Source organism: Somniosus microcephalus, chromosome 9, assembly GCF_052327205.1.
Source record: "Somniosus microcephalus isolate GS21.2 chromosome 9, FLI_Smic_1.0, whole genome shotgun sequence".
Lineage (NCBI taxonomy): Eukaryota > Metazoa > Chordata > Chondrichthyes > Squaliformes > Somniosidae > Somniosus > Somniosus microcephalus.
Window position 1 is genome coordinate 57,064,652 of NC_140995.1, and position 13,789 is coordinate 57,078,440.

Genomic DNA, 13,789 nt, shown 5'->3' on the forward strand with positions numbered 1-13,789 from the left:
CGATCCCCATATCCCTTAATTCTTCTGGAGTCCAAAAATCTATACTCAACGACTGAGCATCCACAGCACTTTGGGGCAGAGAATTTCAAAGATTCACAACCCTCTGAGTGAAGAAATTCTTCCTCATCTCAGTCTTAAAAGGCCGGCCCCTTTTCCTGAGACGATGACCCCTAGTTCAAGACTCTCCAACCAGGGGAAACAACCTCTCAGCATCTATCCTGTCAATCCCCTTCAGAATCTTGCATGTGTCAATGAGATCACTTCTCATTCATCTAAACTCCAGAGAGTATAGGCCCAGTCTACTCAATCTCTCCTCATAGGACAACCCTCTCATCCCAGGGATCAATCGAGTGAACCTTTATTGTACCGCCTCTAAGGCATGTATGTCCTTCCTTAAATAAGGAGACAAGGAGAATAGGAGCACGGTGACGAAAAAAATGGTGAAATGAAAGGGAATGGGGAACAAGAAGTCAAAACACTGGGGTAAAGAAATTGGGGGAATTTAGAGTTGGGCACCGAATGGGTGTCATATCGACGATGTGCCTGTGGCATCCGCCCTACACAACAGTCGTGATAGGTGCTCCGTCGTTGTAGCTCACCAGTTTCCTACTACGGAAAAATCGTCTGGCTACTCCACGCAGTTGGCTGGCAGGTAAGGCCTTTTAGGGATGAGTGGGAAAGTCTGCAGATTTTTTTAGGGCCTGGAGGAGCATTCCTGCTCTTCCATGCCCCACAGGAATTGTAAAAAAAAAACACAAAAAAGATACCTATTCAGAAAGATCTCCAGCAGTCCTCTCAATTTCTGGAGAAATGGGAGTGACATCTGCCCACTTCCCTTTTAAAGTTGTAACCAGGTTCCTACAATAGGCATAGGATCTTGATTTACACATTTAAACAGCCTCTCATCAGTTTTGGGCCAGAATGCTGGACGCCCAGTTAAAGGCCTGCCTGAAAGTTGATTCAGACGGGCAGCTGGGTGCACCAGACCTTCAACCATTGATTGCCTGTTTTCCAAGCGAGAACGGGTGGCCACTGGCCAGCAGTTGAAAGTCTCCCTCATTGTTTAAGATGTGGGTGTCCTCATTGTATTTTGCAGTTGGACACCGTGGCCCTGCAAATGCACTGGCCACCTATTCCTCCATAAGAGCTGGAAGCATGCACCTTGGCAGGTTCGGGGGAAGCACATAATCTGGGTGAATGCCTGCACCACTAGGATCACATCTTAGGTGCACGCTTGCCAGTCCTGGCTGGGAATTGTGGGCAAGAATGTGAGTTGGGGTGTAAGGGAGTCCAGGCCAGTGGTCTTGGGTCTTACTGAGCGAAACAGATCTGGTAGGTCTCGGTTTGATTCCTGATGTGGACTGAATTATCTAACCGCAACATGCGTGTCAGTAAGGGCGCTTCCCAGGTTAGAGTGGAGACTTCAGTCAGCCAGGGATCTCATTTCTCATCACTACCCAGTGACATCTGCTGAACGGTGGCATGTGTGGACATCAGATAAGGATGGGATGAAACTTGGCCTGATCAAATAACTTACCAATCCTCATTGTCTATGCACAGACATGAACAATGGCTGTTTGAATGGGGTAACTGAGAGCTGCCAAAACTCTCAGATCTGCGCACTAGCACCCCAACTTTAGGGGAGTAGAAGAGAAGATTGAGGGGAGAAAAACTAAATAGGTGATTTAAAATTTCAACAACAACATCAACTTGTATCTATATAGCACCTTTAATGTAGTAAAACGTCCCAAGGTGCTTCACAGGAGCGTTAGCGAACAAAATATGACACGGAGCCACATACGGAGATATTGGAGCAGATGACTAAAAGCTTGGTCAAAGAGGTAGGTTGTAAGGAGCATCTTAAAGGAGGAAAGAGAGGCGGAGAGGTTCAGGGAGAGATTCCAGAGCTTGGGGCCTTGGCAGCTGAAGGCACGGCCACCAATGGTGGAGCGACTGAAATCGGGGATGCTCAAGAGGACAGAATCAGAGGAGCGCAGATATCTCGGAGGGTTGTGGGGCTGTAGGAGATTACAGAGATAGGGAGGGGCGAGGCTATGGTCGGATTTGAAAACAAGGATGAGAATTTTTAAATCGAGGCGTTGCTTAACAGGGAGCCAATGTAGGTCAGTGACCTCAAGTTTACGGAGGGTAGAATGTGGGAGGCCAGCCAGGGAAGCGTTGGAATAGTCAAGTCTAGAGGTAACAAAGGCATCGATGAGGGTTTCAGCAACAGATGAGCTGAGGCAAGGGTGGAGACGGGCGATGTTCCGGAGGTGGAAATAGGCAGTCTTAGTGATGGCGCAGATATGTGGTCGGAAGCTCATCTTGGGGTCAGATATGACACCAAGGTCGCGATTAGTCTGGTTCAGCCTCAGACAGTTGCCAGGGAGAGGGATGGATTCGGTGGCTCGGGAATGGAGTTTGTGGCGGGGACTGAAGACAATGGCTTCGGTCTTCCCAATATTTAGTTGGAGGAAATTTCTGCTCATCCAGTACGGACAAACGAGGCCACGTGAGATGGCCAGGTCAAGGGGGTGGCCGGAAATATGGGTTGGGGAGTTTACATGGAGGGAGGGATTAAGAGATGATAGGAGGGCAGTGAACTCAGAGGAGAGAGAGCATGATGAATTGAGATGGATGAGAAGTCGCTTGGTGCAGAGGCTGAGGGAGGAAAGCAGTATAGATATCGGTGAGAACATTTTTATGGTACTTTGGTGTGCGGTAGAAAACGAGGATTTTAAATGAGAGGTGAGAGGGGTGGAACAAGGTGAGATGCTCAAAGGAGGATAAAGTGCCAGAGGAGCAGGAGTGATTTATAATTTCAGTGGATAAATGCTAAAATTCAATGCTAATACTAATGAAAGATTTAAATAATAAATAGGTATCAGAGTTGCATGACAAGAGTTAAACCTGTGTACTGTTTGATATTGCATGTCAGTGAAGCAGTTGGAAGGTCCCCATTAATCCCGAGGATAAATCTCATCATCATGGATTTATAACAGAATGATTACATAAAAGTTGACTGAATATTTGAGTATTGTGAGTTTTTGCCTATAGTCTGTGTCTTGTCTGTCAATTCAAAATGCTCTTGTTTTTCACGTTGAGTCCATTTTTTTGCAGCTTCTTATACATATTATTCTTTTTCTGAGATTTAAATTTTAAAAATCTGGTTTTCATTTGGTTAATAAAACACATCCATTGCAAATGTGTTGGATGGTTTTCCAGTTCTCTGGAAGGCTTCTATAACCTTACAGTCAACATTCTCTCTCTCTGGTCTTTCTCTGTTAAAAACGTTCTTGTCCTCTGTTTTGTCGATATGATTGTCATTGCTCCTCTGAACTTCCCCATCTTTCTTTTGAGTTTCATTCTCCTTTCAGCCTTTGTTGAAATCAAGACTCATCTTAACCTGTAACAACAACTACTTGCATTTATATAGCGCCTTGAATGTAGTAAAATGTCCCAAGGCACTTCACAGGAACGTTATCAGACAAAATTTGACACTGAGCCACAAAAAGAGATATTAGGACAGATGACCAAAAGCTTGGTCAAATAGATAGGAACATAGGAAGAGTATAGGAACATCGGAACTGGGGTAGGCTATTCAGCCCCTTGTGCCTTTTCTGCCATTCAGTTAGCTCATGGCTGATCTGTATCTTAACTCCGTCTACCTGCCTTGGTTCTGTAACTCTTGCCTAACAAAAATCTATCAATCTCAGTTTTATCATTTTCAGTTCACCTAACCTCAACAGCTTTTTGGGGGAGAGAGTTCCAGATTTCCAATCCCTTTGTGTAAAGAAGTGCTACCTGACGTCACCCCTGAACACCCTGGCTCTAATTTTAAGGTTATTCCCCCTTGTTCTGGACTCCCGCAGCAGCGAAAAATGTTTCTCTCTATCTACCTTATCAAATCCTTTAATCATCTTAAACAGCTCCATTCGATCATCCCCTTAATCTTCTATATTCATGGGAATACAAACCTAGTCTATGCAAACTGTCCTCATAAATTAACACTTTTATCCCTGGTATCATTCTGGTGAATCTGCGCTGCACCCCCTCCAAAGCCAATATTGCCTTCCTGAGGTGTGGTGCCCAGAACTGAATTCAATACTCTAAATGGGGTCTAGTCAAAGCTCTGTACAGCTTTAACATAACTTCTCGCCATTCAGAAAATACTCTGATCTATCTTTCTTCGGTCCAAACGGGATGACCCCTCACTTTCCCACATTGAACTCCATCTGCCACAGTTTTACCCACTCACTTAATCTATCAATGTCTCTTTGCAACTTCCTGCTCCCATCTACACTATTTACTGTGCAACCTAACTTGGTGTCGTCAGCAAACTTGGATATATGGTTCTCTATTCCTTCATCTGTCTTAAAGGAGAGAGAGGTAGAGGAGCAGAGAGATATAGAGATATCTCCGGTCCCCTCCCCTCTCCTAACCCCGCCATTCTGTCTCTTCCTCCGTGTGATCAGGTTTCTCCGCCCCCCCCACCCACAATCCGGTCTCTTCCCCCTCACCCTCCCCTGCCTGCGATCCGGGCTAACCTATCCCCCGCCCCCCTGCCATTTGGTTTCTGCCCCCCACCACACGATCAGTTATCCTGCCCCCCCCACCACATGATCAGTTCTCCCGCCCCCCACCACACGATCAGTTCTCCTGCCCCCCCCACCACACGATCAGTTCTCCTGCCCCCCCCCCACCACATGATCAGTTCTCCTGCCCCCCCACACACGATCAGTTCTCCTGCCCCCCCACCACACGATCAGTTCTCCTGCCCCCCCACCACACGATCAGTTCTCCTGCCCCCCCACCACACGATCAGTTCTCCTGCCCCCCCCACCACACGATCAGTTCTCCTGCGCCCCCCCCCACACACGATCAGTTCTCCTGCCCCCCCCCCACGATCAGTTCTCCCCCCACCACACGATCAGTTCTCCTGCCCCCCCCCACACACGATCAGTTCTCCTGCCCCCACCACACGATCAGTTCTCCTGCCCCCCACACGATCAGTTCTCCTACCCCCACCACACGATCAGTTCTCCTGCCCCCCCACCACACGATCAGTTCTCCCCCCCCACCACACGATCAGTTCTCCTGCCCCCACCACACATGATCAGTTCTCCTGCCCCCCCACACACGATCAGTTCTCCTGCCCCCCCACCACACGATCAGTTCTCCTGCCCCCCCACCACACGATCAGTTCTCCTGCCCCCCCACACGATCAGTTCTCCTGCCCCCCCCACCACACGATCAGTTCTCCTGCCCCCCACCACACAATCAGTTCTCCCCCCCCACCACACGATCAGTTCTCCTGCGCCCCCCCCACACACGATCAGTTCTCCTGCCCCCCACACGATCAGTTCTCCTACCCCCACCACACGATCAGTTCTCCTGCCCCCCCACCACACGATCAGTTCTCCCCCCCACCACACGATCAGTTCTCCTGCCCCCCCACCACACGATCAGTTCTCCTGCCCCCCCACCACACGATCAGTTCTCCCCCCCCACCACACGATCAGTTCTCCTGCCCCCCCACCACACGATCAGTTCACCCCCCCACCACACGATCAGTTCTCCTGCCCCCACCACACATGATCAGTTCTCCTGCCCCCCCACACACGATCAGTTCTCCTGCCCCCCCACCACACGATCAGTTCTCCTGCCCCCCCACCACACGATCAGTTCTCCTGCCCCCCCACACACGATCAGTTCTCCTGCCCCCCCACCACACGATCAGTTCTCCTGCGCCCCCCCCACACACGATCAGTTTTCCTGCCCCCCCCCACACGATCAGTTCTCCTACCACCCACCACACGATCAGTTCTCCTGCCCCCCCACCACACGATCAGTTCTCCCCCCCACCACACGATCAGTTCTCCTGCCCCCCCACATGATCAGTTCTCCTGCCCCCCCACCACACGATCAGTTCTCCTGCCCCTCCCACACGATCAGTTCTCCTGCCCCCCCACCACACGATCAGTTCTCCTGCCCCCACCACAGGATCATTTCTCCTGCCCCCCCACACGATCAGTTCTCCCCCCCCCCCCCACACGATCAGTCCTCCTACCCCCCCACCACACGATCAGTTCTCCTGCCCCCACCCCACACGATCAGTTCTCCTGCCCCCCCACACGATCAGTTCTCCTACCCCCCCCCCCACCACACGATCAGTTCTCCGGCCCCCGGACCACACGATCAGTTCTCCTGCCCCCCCCACACACGATCAGTTCTCCTGCCCCCCCCCACACGATCAGTTCTCCCCCCCCCACCACACGATCAGTTCTCCTGCCCCCCCACCACACGATCAGTTCTCCTGCCCCCCCACCACACGATCAGTTCTCCTGCCCCCCCCACACGATCAGTTCTCCCCCCCCACCACACGATCAGTTCTCCCCCCCCACCACACGATCAGTTCTTCTGCCCCCCCACACGATCAGTTCTCCTACCCCCCCACCACACCATCAGTTCTCCTGTCCCCCCACATGATCAGTTCTCCTGCCCCCACCCCACACGATCAGTTCTCCTACCCCCCCACCACACGATTAGTTCTCCTACCCCCCCACCACACGATCATTTCTCCTGCCCCCCCACACGATCAGTTCTCCCCCCCCACCACACGATCAGTTCTCCTGCCCCCCCACCACACGATCAGTTCTCCTGCCCCCCCCACACGATCAGTTCTCCTGCCCCCCCCCACACGATCAGTTCTCCTACCCCCCCACCACACCATCAGTTCTCCTGCCCCCCCACACGATCAGTTCTCCTGCCCCCCCACACATGATCAGTTCTCCTGCCCCCCCACCACACGATCAGTTCTCCCCCCCCCCACACGATCAGTTCTCCTAACCCCCCACCACACGATCAGTTCTCCTACCCCCCCCCACACGATCAGTTCTCCTACCCCCCACCACACCATCAGTTCTCCTGCCCCCACCACACTATCAGTTCTCCTGCCCCCCCACCACACGATCAGTTCTCCAACAACCCGCCAACCAGTCCCCCTCACCCCCGCAATCCAGTCCTTTCCCCTTCCCGCCATCTGGTTCCGCCCCCTTGTCCCCCGCCATCCGGACTTCCCGCTGCCCCCCCCCCCCACCAACGATCTCTCCCTCCTTTCCTCTTGTACAGAAGGTTTTTCTGCCTGGCTGCCGGACAGCTTCTAAATCTGGCCACTGCCAGGCAGGATACGGAGTAAAAAAATACTAATGAGGCCCTGCTGCTAACCTCACAGGACCTCTGCCTCCCCTGTAGTTCTGGTTTCCTGACTGCTGACAGGAGCCCCTGCTCCCTCCCTGCTTCTCGCAAATATCGGGGCCATTGGTTCTACTCCAATTGATGCTTTCCCCAAACCTTCAAACTGTTGGACTGCTTGCCTCCTTTAGCCTTCTCTTCCTCCTATAATCTATAGGCTTATAAAACCTGAATTTGGCATCACCCAAGCACTACTTCCTAGTTTATGGTAGTGTAGTGGTTATGTTACTGCACTAGTACTCCAGAGGCCTGGACTAATAATCCAGAGAACGTGAGTTCAAATCCCACCATGGCAGTTTGCGAATTTGAGTTCAGTATAAAAAAAAAATCTGGAAATAAAAGGCTGGCACGCTGCGGTACTGCAGGCCTTCCTCCCACTGTTAAGGGGGAGGTGCCTGCAACAGCGCGAGCCCTGATCGCGAGTGCCGGCAAATGAGCCTGGCACCAAGGAGAAGTGGCGGGCTCTCGGGAAACAGCTGGCAATGCTGCGGGGGGGTGGTTAGGAGGCCGGGGACGGAGGTGCTGGCAGGCGGCTGCCGAAAAAGGCGGCCACCCCGCACCTCCACCTTAACTTGCGCCGCTGCCGGCACAGTAAGGCCCCGTGAACCGGGCGCCGGTAGCGAACGGCGCAACTGCAGCGTTCGCTACCAAATATCGCGAACGGGGCGCTGCGCACACCGATGACGTCATCGGTGGCAGCGCAGCGCAAAAGACTAACGCCACCATTATCGCCCCAACTCAATATCGCGGGAGGCGCAGCCAGTGGCGCTACAGCCACTGACTGCCTCTTTAGGCGCTAACAAGTGGCGCTACTTACCCAATTTCTCCCCCCTAGATTCCTCAATTAAAGGAAACATATTTGCACAACTGGATCTGCATGGTTCAGCCCATCAGATAGCATTGGTCATGATGATTTTCATTGAACTGCTTTATATTCTTATGGACTAAACATTTTAAAATTAAAGTAGTGTTTCCCACATGACCCCACACACTGCCGATAATTGCACAGCAGTCACAATAGCACTGCTAAATGGTCTAATGACAGGAGACCTGAGCTAATCAATAGAAATTCTCTCCTAGGGATGATCCTACTCCAATGGCTAGAGCCCCAATTTTAAACTAGGATGCAAGTGTGGTATGCAGGGGCTGATACCAGTTGCAATCTGGCCAGCCCCTGCAACATGAGGCCCGGATGATTTTAATTACTGGATCTCATTTTAATTTCTCCACTCAGACTCCCATCTGAAGCCCTTGCTGCTGGGGACCCAAGGAATCGGTCTCTGGCAAGGTAAGTGGAGTCTTGGGTGCCGGTGGGAGGGGGTACTGTGGGCTTCATTAAGTACAAATCCTGGTGAGCATTGTCCAAATGTCCAGCTCTGGGATCCATAGGAACAGGTATAGGCCATTCAGCCCCTTGAGCCTGTTCCATTAGATCATGGCTGATCTGTATCATGGCTGATCTGTATCTCAGTTGATTCAGAATCAATTTCAGCTCCCCTCTAATTTAGTAACAAATCCTAAGAGTTATTACAAGAGATTATTACATAAAATTAGGGCTCATGGGATTGGGGGTAATATTTTGACATGGATTGAGGATTGGTTAACGGACAGAAAACAGAGAGTAGGAATAAACGGGTCATTTTCGGGTTACAGGCTGTAACTAGTGGGGTACCACAAGGATCAGTGTTGGGACCTCAGCTATTTACAATCTATATCAATGCTTTAGATGAGGGGATTGAGTGTAAACTATCCAAGTTTGCTGACGATACAAAGTTAGGTGGGAAAGTAAGTTATGAGGAAAACACAAAGGGGGAAAAATTGAGTCCCGCCCCCTTTGGAGCGCTAACTTCGCCGGGGCGCAACTTTAAGCGCCCCGAAAAATTAGCACCACTGCGGCCGAAATTCATCGCTAGCACCCCAAGAGCGCTGCAGTACTGCAGGCTTTCCTCCCCTTCTTAAAGGGGAGGGGCTTTGTGCAGCACGACCTGGGGCCCAGCAAAAGAGCCCGGCACTCAAGAGAAGTGCCGGGCTCACAGAGCGCAGCCGGTAATCCACGGGGGGGCTGCTCAGGAGGCCGGGGACAGGTGCTGGCAGGCGGCCAGCAACAAAAATGGCTGCCCGGCATCTCGCCTTTAATTAGTGCCGTCCCCGCCGCAGGTAGGCCCCCCTGACCCCGTCGGACATAGCGTCTGGCGGTAAGTCAGAGGGCGCTACCTAAGATCGCGGCCGAGGCACGAGCTGGGCGCTGCGCACGGCGATGGGGTGCTAATGGTTACCGCCGCCGCTAACCTCCCGCTGAATTTCACGGGAGGCGTTGGTGGCGCCACGCCCGGGCGCTGGTTGCTTTAGTTAGGGCGCTAATGGGAGGCGCAAAGCAACTGAAGTTTTAGGCCAAAGAGTCTGTAAGGGGATATACAGGTTAGGTAAGTGGGCAAGAACATGGCTGATGGAATATAATGTGGAGAAGTGTGAAGTTATCCACTTTGGTAGGAAAAATAGAAAAGCAGATTATTTTTAAATGGTCAGAGATTGGGAAATGTTGGGATTCAGAGGGACTTGGGTGTCCTTGTACACAAATCATAGAAAGTTAACATGCAGGTAAATGGTATGTTAGCCTTTATTAGAAAGGGATTGGAGAATAAGAGTAAAGAAGTCTTACTGCAATTATATAGGGCCTTGGTGAGACCACATGTGGAGTACTGTGTACAGTTTTGGTCTCCTTATCTAAAGAAGGATATACTTGCCTTAGAGGGAGTGCAACAAAGATTCACTAGACTGATTCCTGGGATGAGGGGATTGTCCTATGAGGAGAGATTGAGTAGACTAGGCCTATATTCCCTAGAGTTGAGAAGAATGAGAGGTGATCTCATTGAAACATATAAAATTCTTAAGAGGCTTGATAGAGTAGATGCAGGGAGGTTGTTTCCACTGGCTGGGGAGTCTAGAACTAGGGGTCACTGTCCCAGAATGAGGGGTTGGCGATTTAGGACTGAGATGAGGAGAAATTTGTTCACTCAAAGGATTGTGAATCTTTGGAATTCTCTACCCCAGAGGGCTGTGGAGGCTCAGTCGTTGAGTATATTCAAGACAGAGGTTGATGGATTTTTGGATATTAAGGGAAGCAAGGGATATGGGGATAGTGCAGGAAAGTGGAGTTGAGGTAGATGATCAGCCATGTTCTTATTGAATGGCGGAGCAGGCTTGAAGGGCCGAATGGCCTACTCCTGCTCCTATTTCTTATGTTCTTATGTTGGTTCTGTCTTGAATTGTTAGATTTTACATTCAGGGTCAAGTAAGGGTCAGATGGTCCAGCCCAATTTACATGTGCTGTTGGTGCAGATAGATGAATTAATCTTGTTCATTTCAGAATTATTTTGTGTACTTTTCATTTAAATTTGACATTAATTTTTCACATTGGCATTGTTAGTACTGATCATCACCATATGGGCTCACTTGTTCATTGATTTTACTTTCCTTTTATGGTCTCAACTTTATTTTGCTGGTTACAAAAATTTTCAAATAAAAAGTTTGTCGTAAAATAATTTACACGTTGTTAATGATCCTCTTTGCAGGAAGAAGAGTTCATCGGTTTCAGAACAGAATGGAAAAGGACAGAAAGGTGAACGAAAACGCATACCAAAGCAAGGCGAGAGGGCAGCTGATGCAAGAGAACATAAAGAACGGCGAGAGAGCCGGCGCTTAGAAAAAGGCCGTTCGCAGGACTATCAGGACATGGGTGAAAAATTAGAAGTGGAAAAGCTTGTAGATGAGGAAAAACAAAGGAACGAAGAGGAATATCAGAATCGATACAAGAGTGATCCCAATCTCGCAAGGTATCCTGTTAAACCCCAACCTGAGGAGCAACAGATGCGCATCCATGCTAAGGTGTCAAGAGCACGACATGAAAGAAGGCACAGTGATGTATCCCTGCCCCACACAGAGATCGAGGAGGGCCAGGTGGCAGAGGACAGATTGCCAAGGAGGACACAGCAACAGGGGGCACAAGAGCGGAATTCCCCTACCGATAATCAGAGGTCATACCCTGTTGAAAGAACTGCAGATGTACAAATGGCTGTTTCTAGGCAGCAACATCTGACCAATCATAGTCCACCAACATCTAGACGGAGCCCAGTTCCTACAGAACACTTGGACGCAAAGGAGTATGACTCCTATAGAAAGCAGAGTCACCTGGATCCCAGTTCTGCTGTGGTTCGAACTAAGCGGGAAAAAAATGAAACTATGCTGCGTAATGACTCCCTTAGTTCCGACCAGTCAGAATCCGTAAGACCACCTCCACCAAAGCCACACAGAATGAAAAAAGTGGGAAAGAAAAGACAAATGTCGGTCAGTAGCTCTGAGGAGGAAGGCGCATCAACACCAGAGTATACCAGCTGTGAAGATGTGGAAATCGAAAGCGAAAGTGTCAGTGAGAAAGGTAGGAGCTGTCATTTTCTATTATATAAATAATGTCTTCCTGGATATAGATGTGTTAAAAGCCAAACTAAAAAAAATTTAAAATAACATTTTAGTAAATAAAATGAGAATGGAATGTAGTTGTGTGCACTATTCATGCTAGGGCTGATCTCTCACTGTCGTCTTTTCTGAGCCTCATATGATTGGAATAAAGTGAAGAAACAAGAAAAGAATTCAAACACTGTAGTTGGTTTTGCTAACTAAGCAAAGTCCTTTGGAAGGTATCCACGAAATTGATTTGTATTTATGGCTGATGGAATCGGTATAGGCCATTTAAAAATAAGTTAATAAAGCTCCCCTGAAGGTTTAGTGGGTAAATGACAGAGAATTACAATATAGAACAGGCTGTTCACCCAGCTAGGCCATGTTGGTGTTTATCCTGCATTCAAGCAATACCCTTAATCCCATGTGCTCACCCTGTTCCCATATCTCTTTCTTCCCTTTTGCTTTAATCATCTGTCCAAAATATTCTTAAATGTGGACATGGCCTCTACTTCAGTCACTAACTCCAGTATCACCTGATGTGGTACTGAGCTACATATAGAGCAGGGAGATTGAAGGCTTGATCTCCATTCCATGTTGAGTTAGTTCAGTTCAGTCAAGGTAGAGCGCAGAGGCGTGACACCTGTGTACTTGGGCTATGCAGTGGAAAGATCAGTCAGGGTCTCACACCTCATTGTTATCCATTAGCAGAGCCTGTGGAATGGTAGATGGGAGGGTTGATTAATTTGAAATAGCCAGGTTACGTCTGTTAATCTCTAGCAAATCCTGGTATGTTAATGGGGCACTGTTTTTAAAAGAAGATTTTGCCATCTGTCCGAACACTGGTAAGAAAGCACTGTGACAGATACACTGTGATAAAAAAAGCACTTAAAAGTAAAAAGTCAGGTCAACGCAAAACTTATGCCATTCTACCCAAGTAATACAGGAGTGTGTGGGCGGGGTGGAGGTGTGGGAAGGTGAGTATATACTGAGTGAGCACACCGCTTGCACAATTACAGTGCTGAATGACTTGCAAAATGTTGATGATCGAGCCTTATTTAAAATAATGGCATGCTGCCAGCACTAAACGAGAGCACTAATGGGCAGCTGGCCAGTTGGAGGGAGTAGAAAATATGGCAGCACCTGTGCGGAGCCGAGGCAGCGGGGAAACCTTTAAGGGAAGAGGGCAGGCGATAGGTGGGGGCTGCAGAGGGACGAAAAGTGAGCGAGATCATTTCTGTGGGGCCAGGAGGAGGATTCATGTTCCTCTTGGCCCAACAAAAATCGGCTAAATAAATGAATGTTTTCCAAGCAGCCTCCAGTGGTCCCTTTAAGGACGACGGGTTTGGCTGTCCTACATTTAGCCCAACTGATGGGGCTTCCGGAGCCGGTGTACACCAAAGTGTGTCATACGACGCCAATCTAAATATACGTATGTGGTTCCCGCCTCTATCCAGTAGGAGCACTGGGTTCCCTAAATCGCCTGCTCAAAAATAGCAGTGGGTTAAAATTCAATGGTAAGTCTTCGTTTTTCTGTTTTCATCTCATGGTTCTCGGTTCAGCGACATAGGTTCTAGAAGTCTCAATTGCATTCCCACGCTAGATGCTCAGGAGTGTGTCAGTATTTGGAGGAGATGTTCAGGAGTGTGTCAGTATTTGCAGGAGATGTTCAGGAGTGTGTCAGTATTTGCAGGAGATGTTCAGGAGTGTGTCAGTATTTGGAGCAGATGTTCAGGAGTGTGTCAGTATTTGGAGGAGATGTTCAGGAGTGTGTCAGTATTTGGAGATGTTCAGGAGTGTGTCAGTATTTGGAGGAGATGTTCAGGAGTGTGTCAGTATTTGGAGGAGATGTTCAGGAGTGTGTCAGTATTTGGAGGAGATGTTCAGGAGTGTGTCAGTATTTGGAGATGTTCAGGAGTGTGTCAGTATTTGGAGGAGATGTTCAGGAGTGTGTCATTATTTGGAGGAGATGTTCAGGAGTGTGTCAGTATTTGGAGGAGATGTTCAGGAGTGTGTCGGTATTTGGAGGAGATGTTCAGGAGTGTGTCAGTATTTGGAGATGTTCAGGAGTGTGTCAGTA

General features: G+C 49.4%; 1 protein-coding gene across 16 annotated transcripts in view; it reads left to right on the plus strand.

Annotated features, from left to right (window-relative positions):
* rims1a (regulating synaptic membrane exocytosis 1a) overlaps nt 1-13,789 on the plus strand; it is a 1,194,810-nt gene that overhangs the window by 583,119 nt on the left and 597,902 nt on the right. For all 16 annotated transcript variants that reach the window (XM_085996611.1, XM_085996612.1, XM_085996615.1 and 13 more), the window contains one exon: nt 10,827-11,689. In XM_085996611.1, coding sequence (XP_085852737.1) covers nt 10,827-11,689 — 863 coding nt within the window. The remainder of the gene's footprint in view (nt 1-10,826; nt 11,690-13,789) is intronic.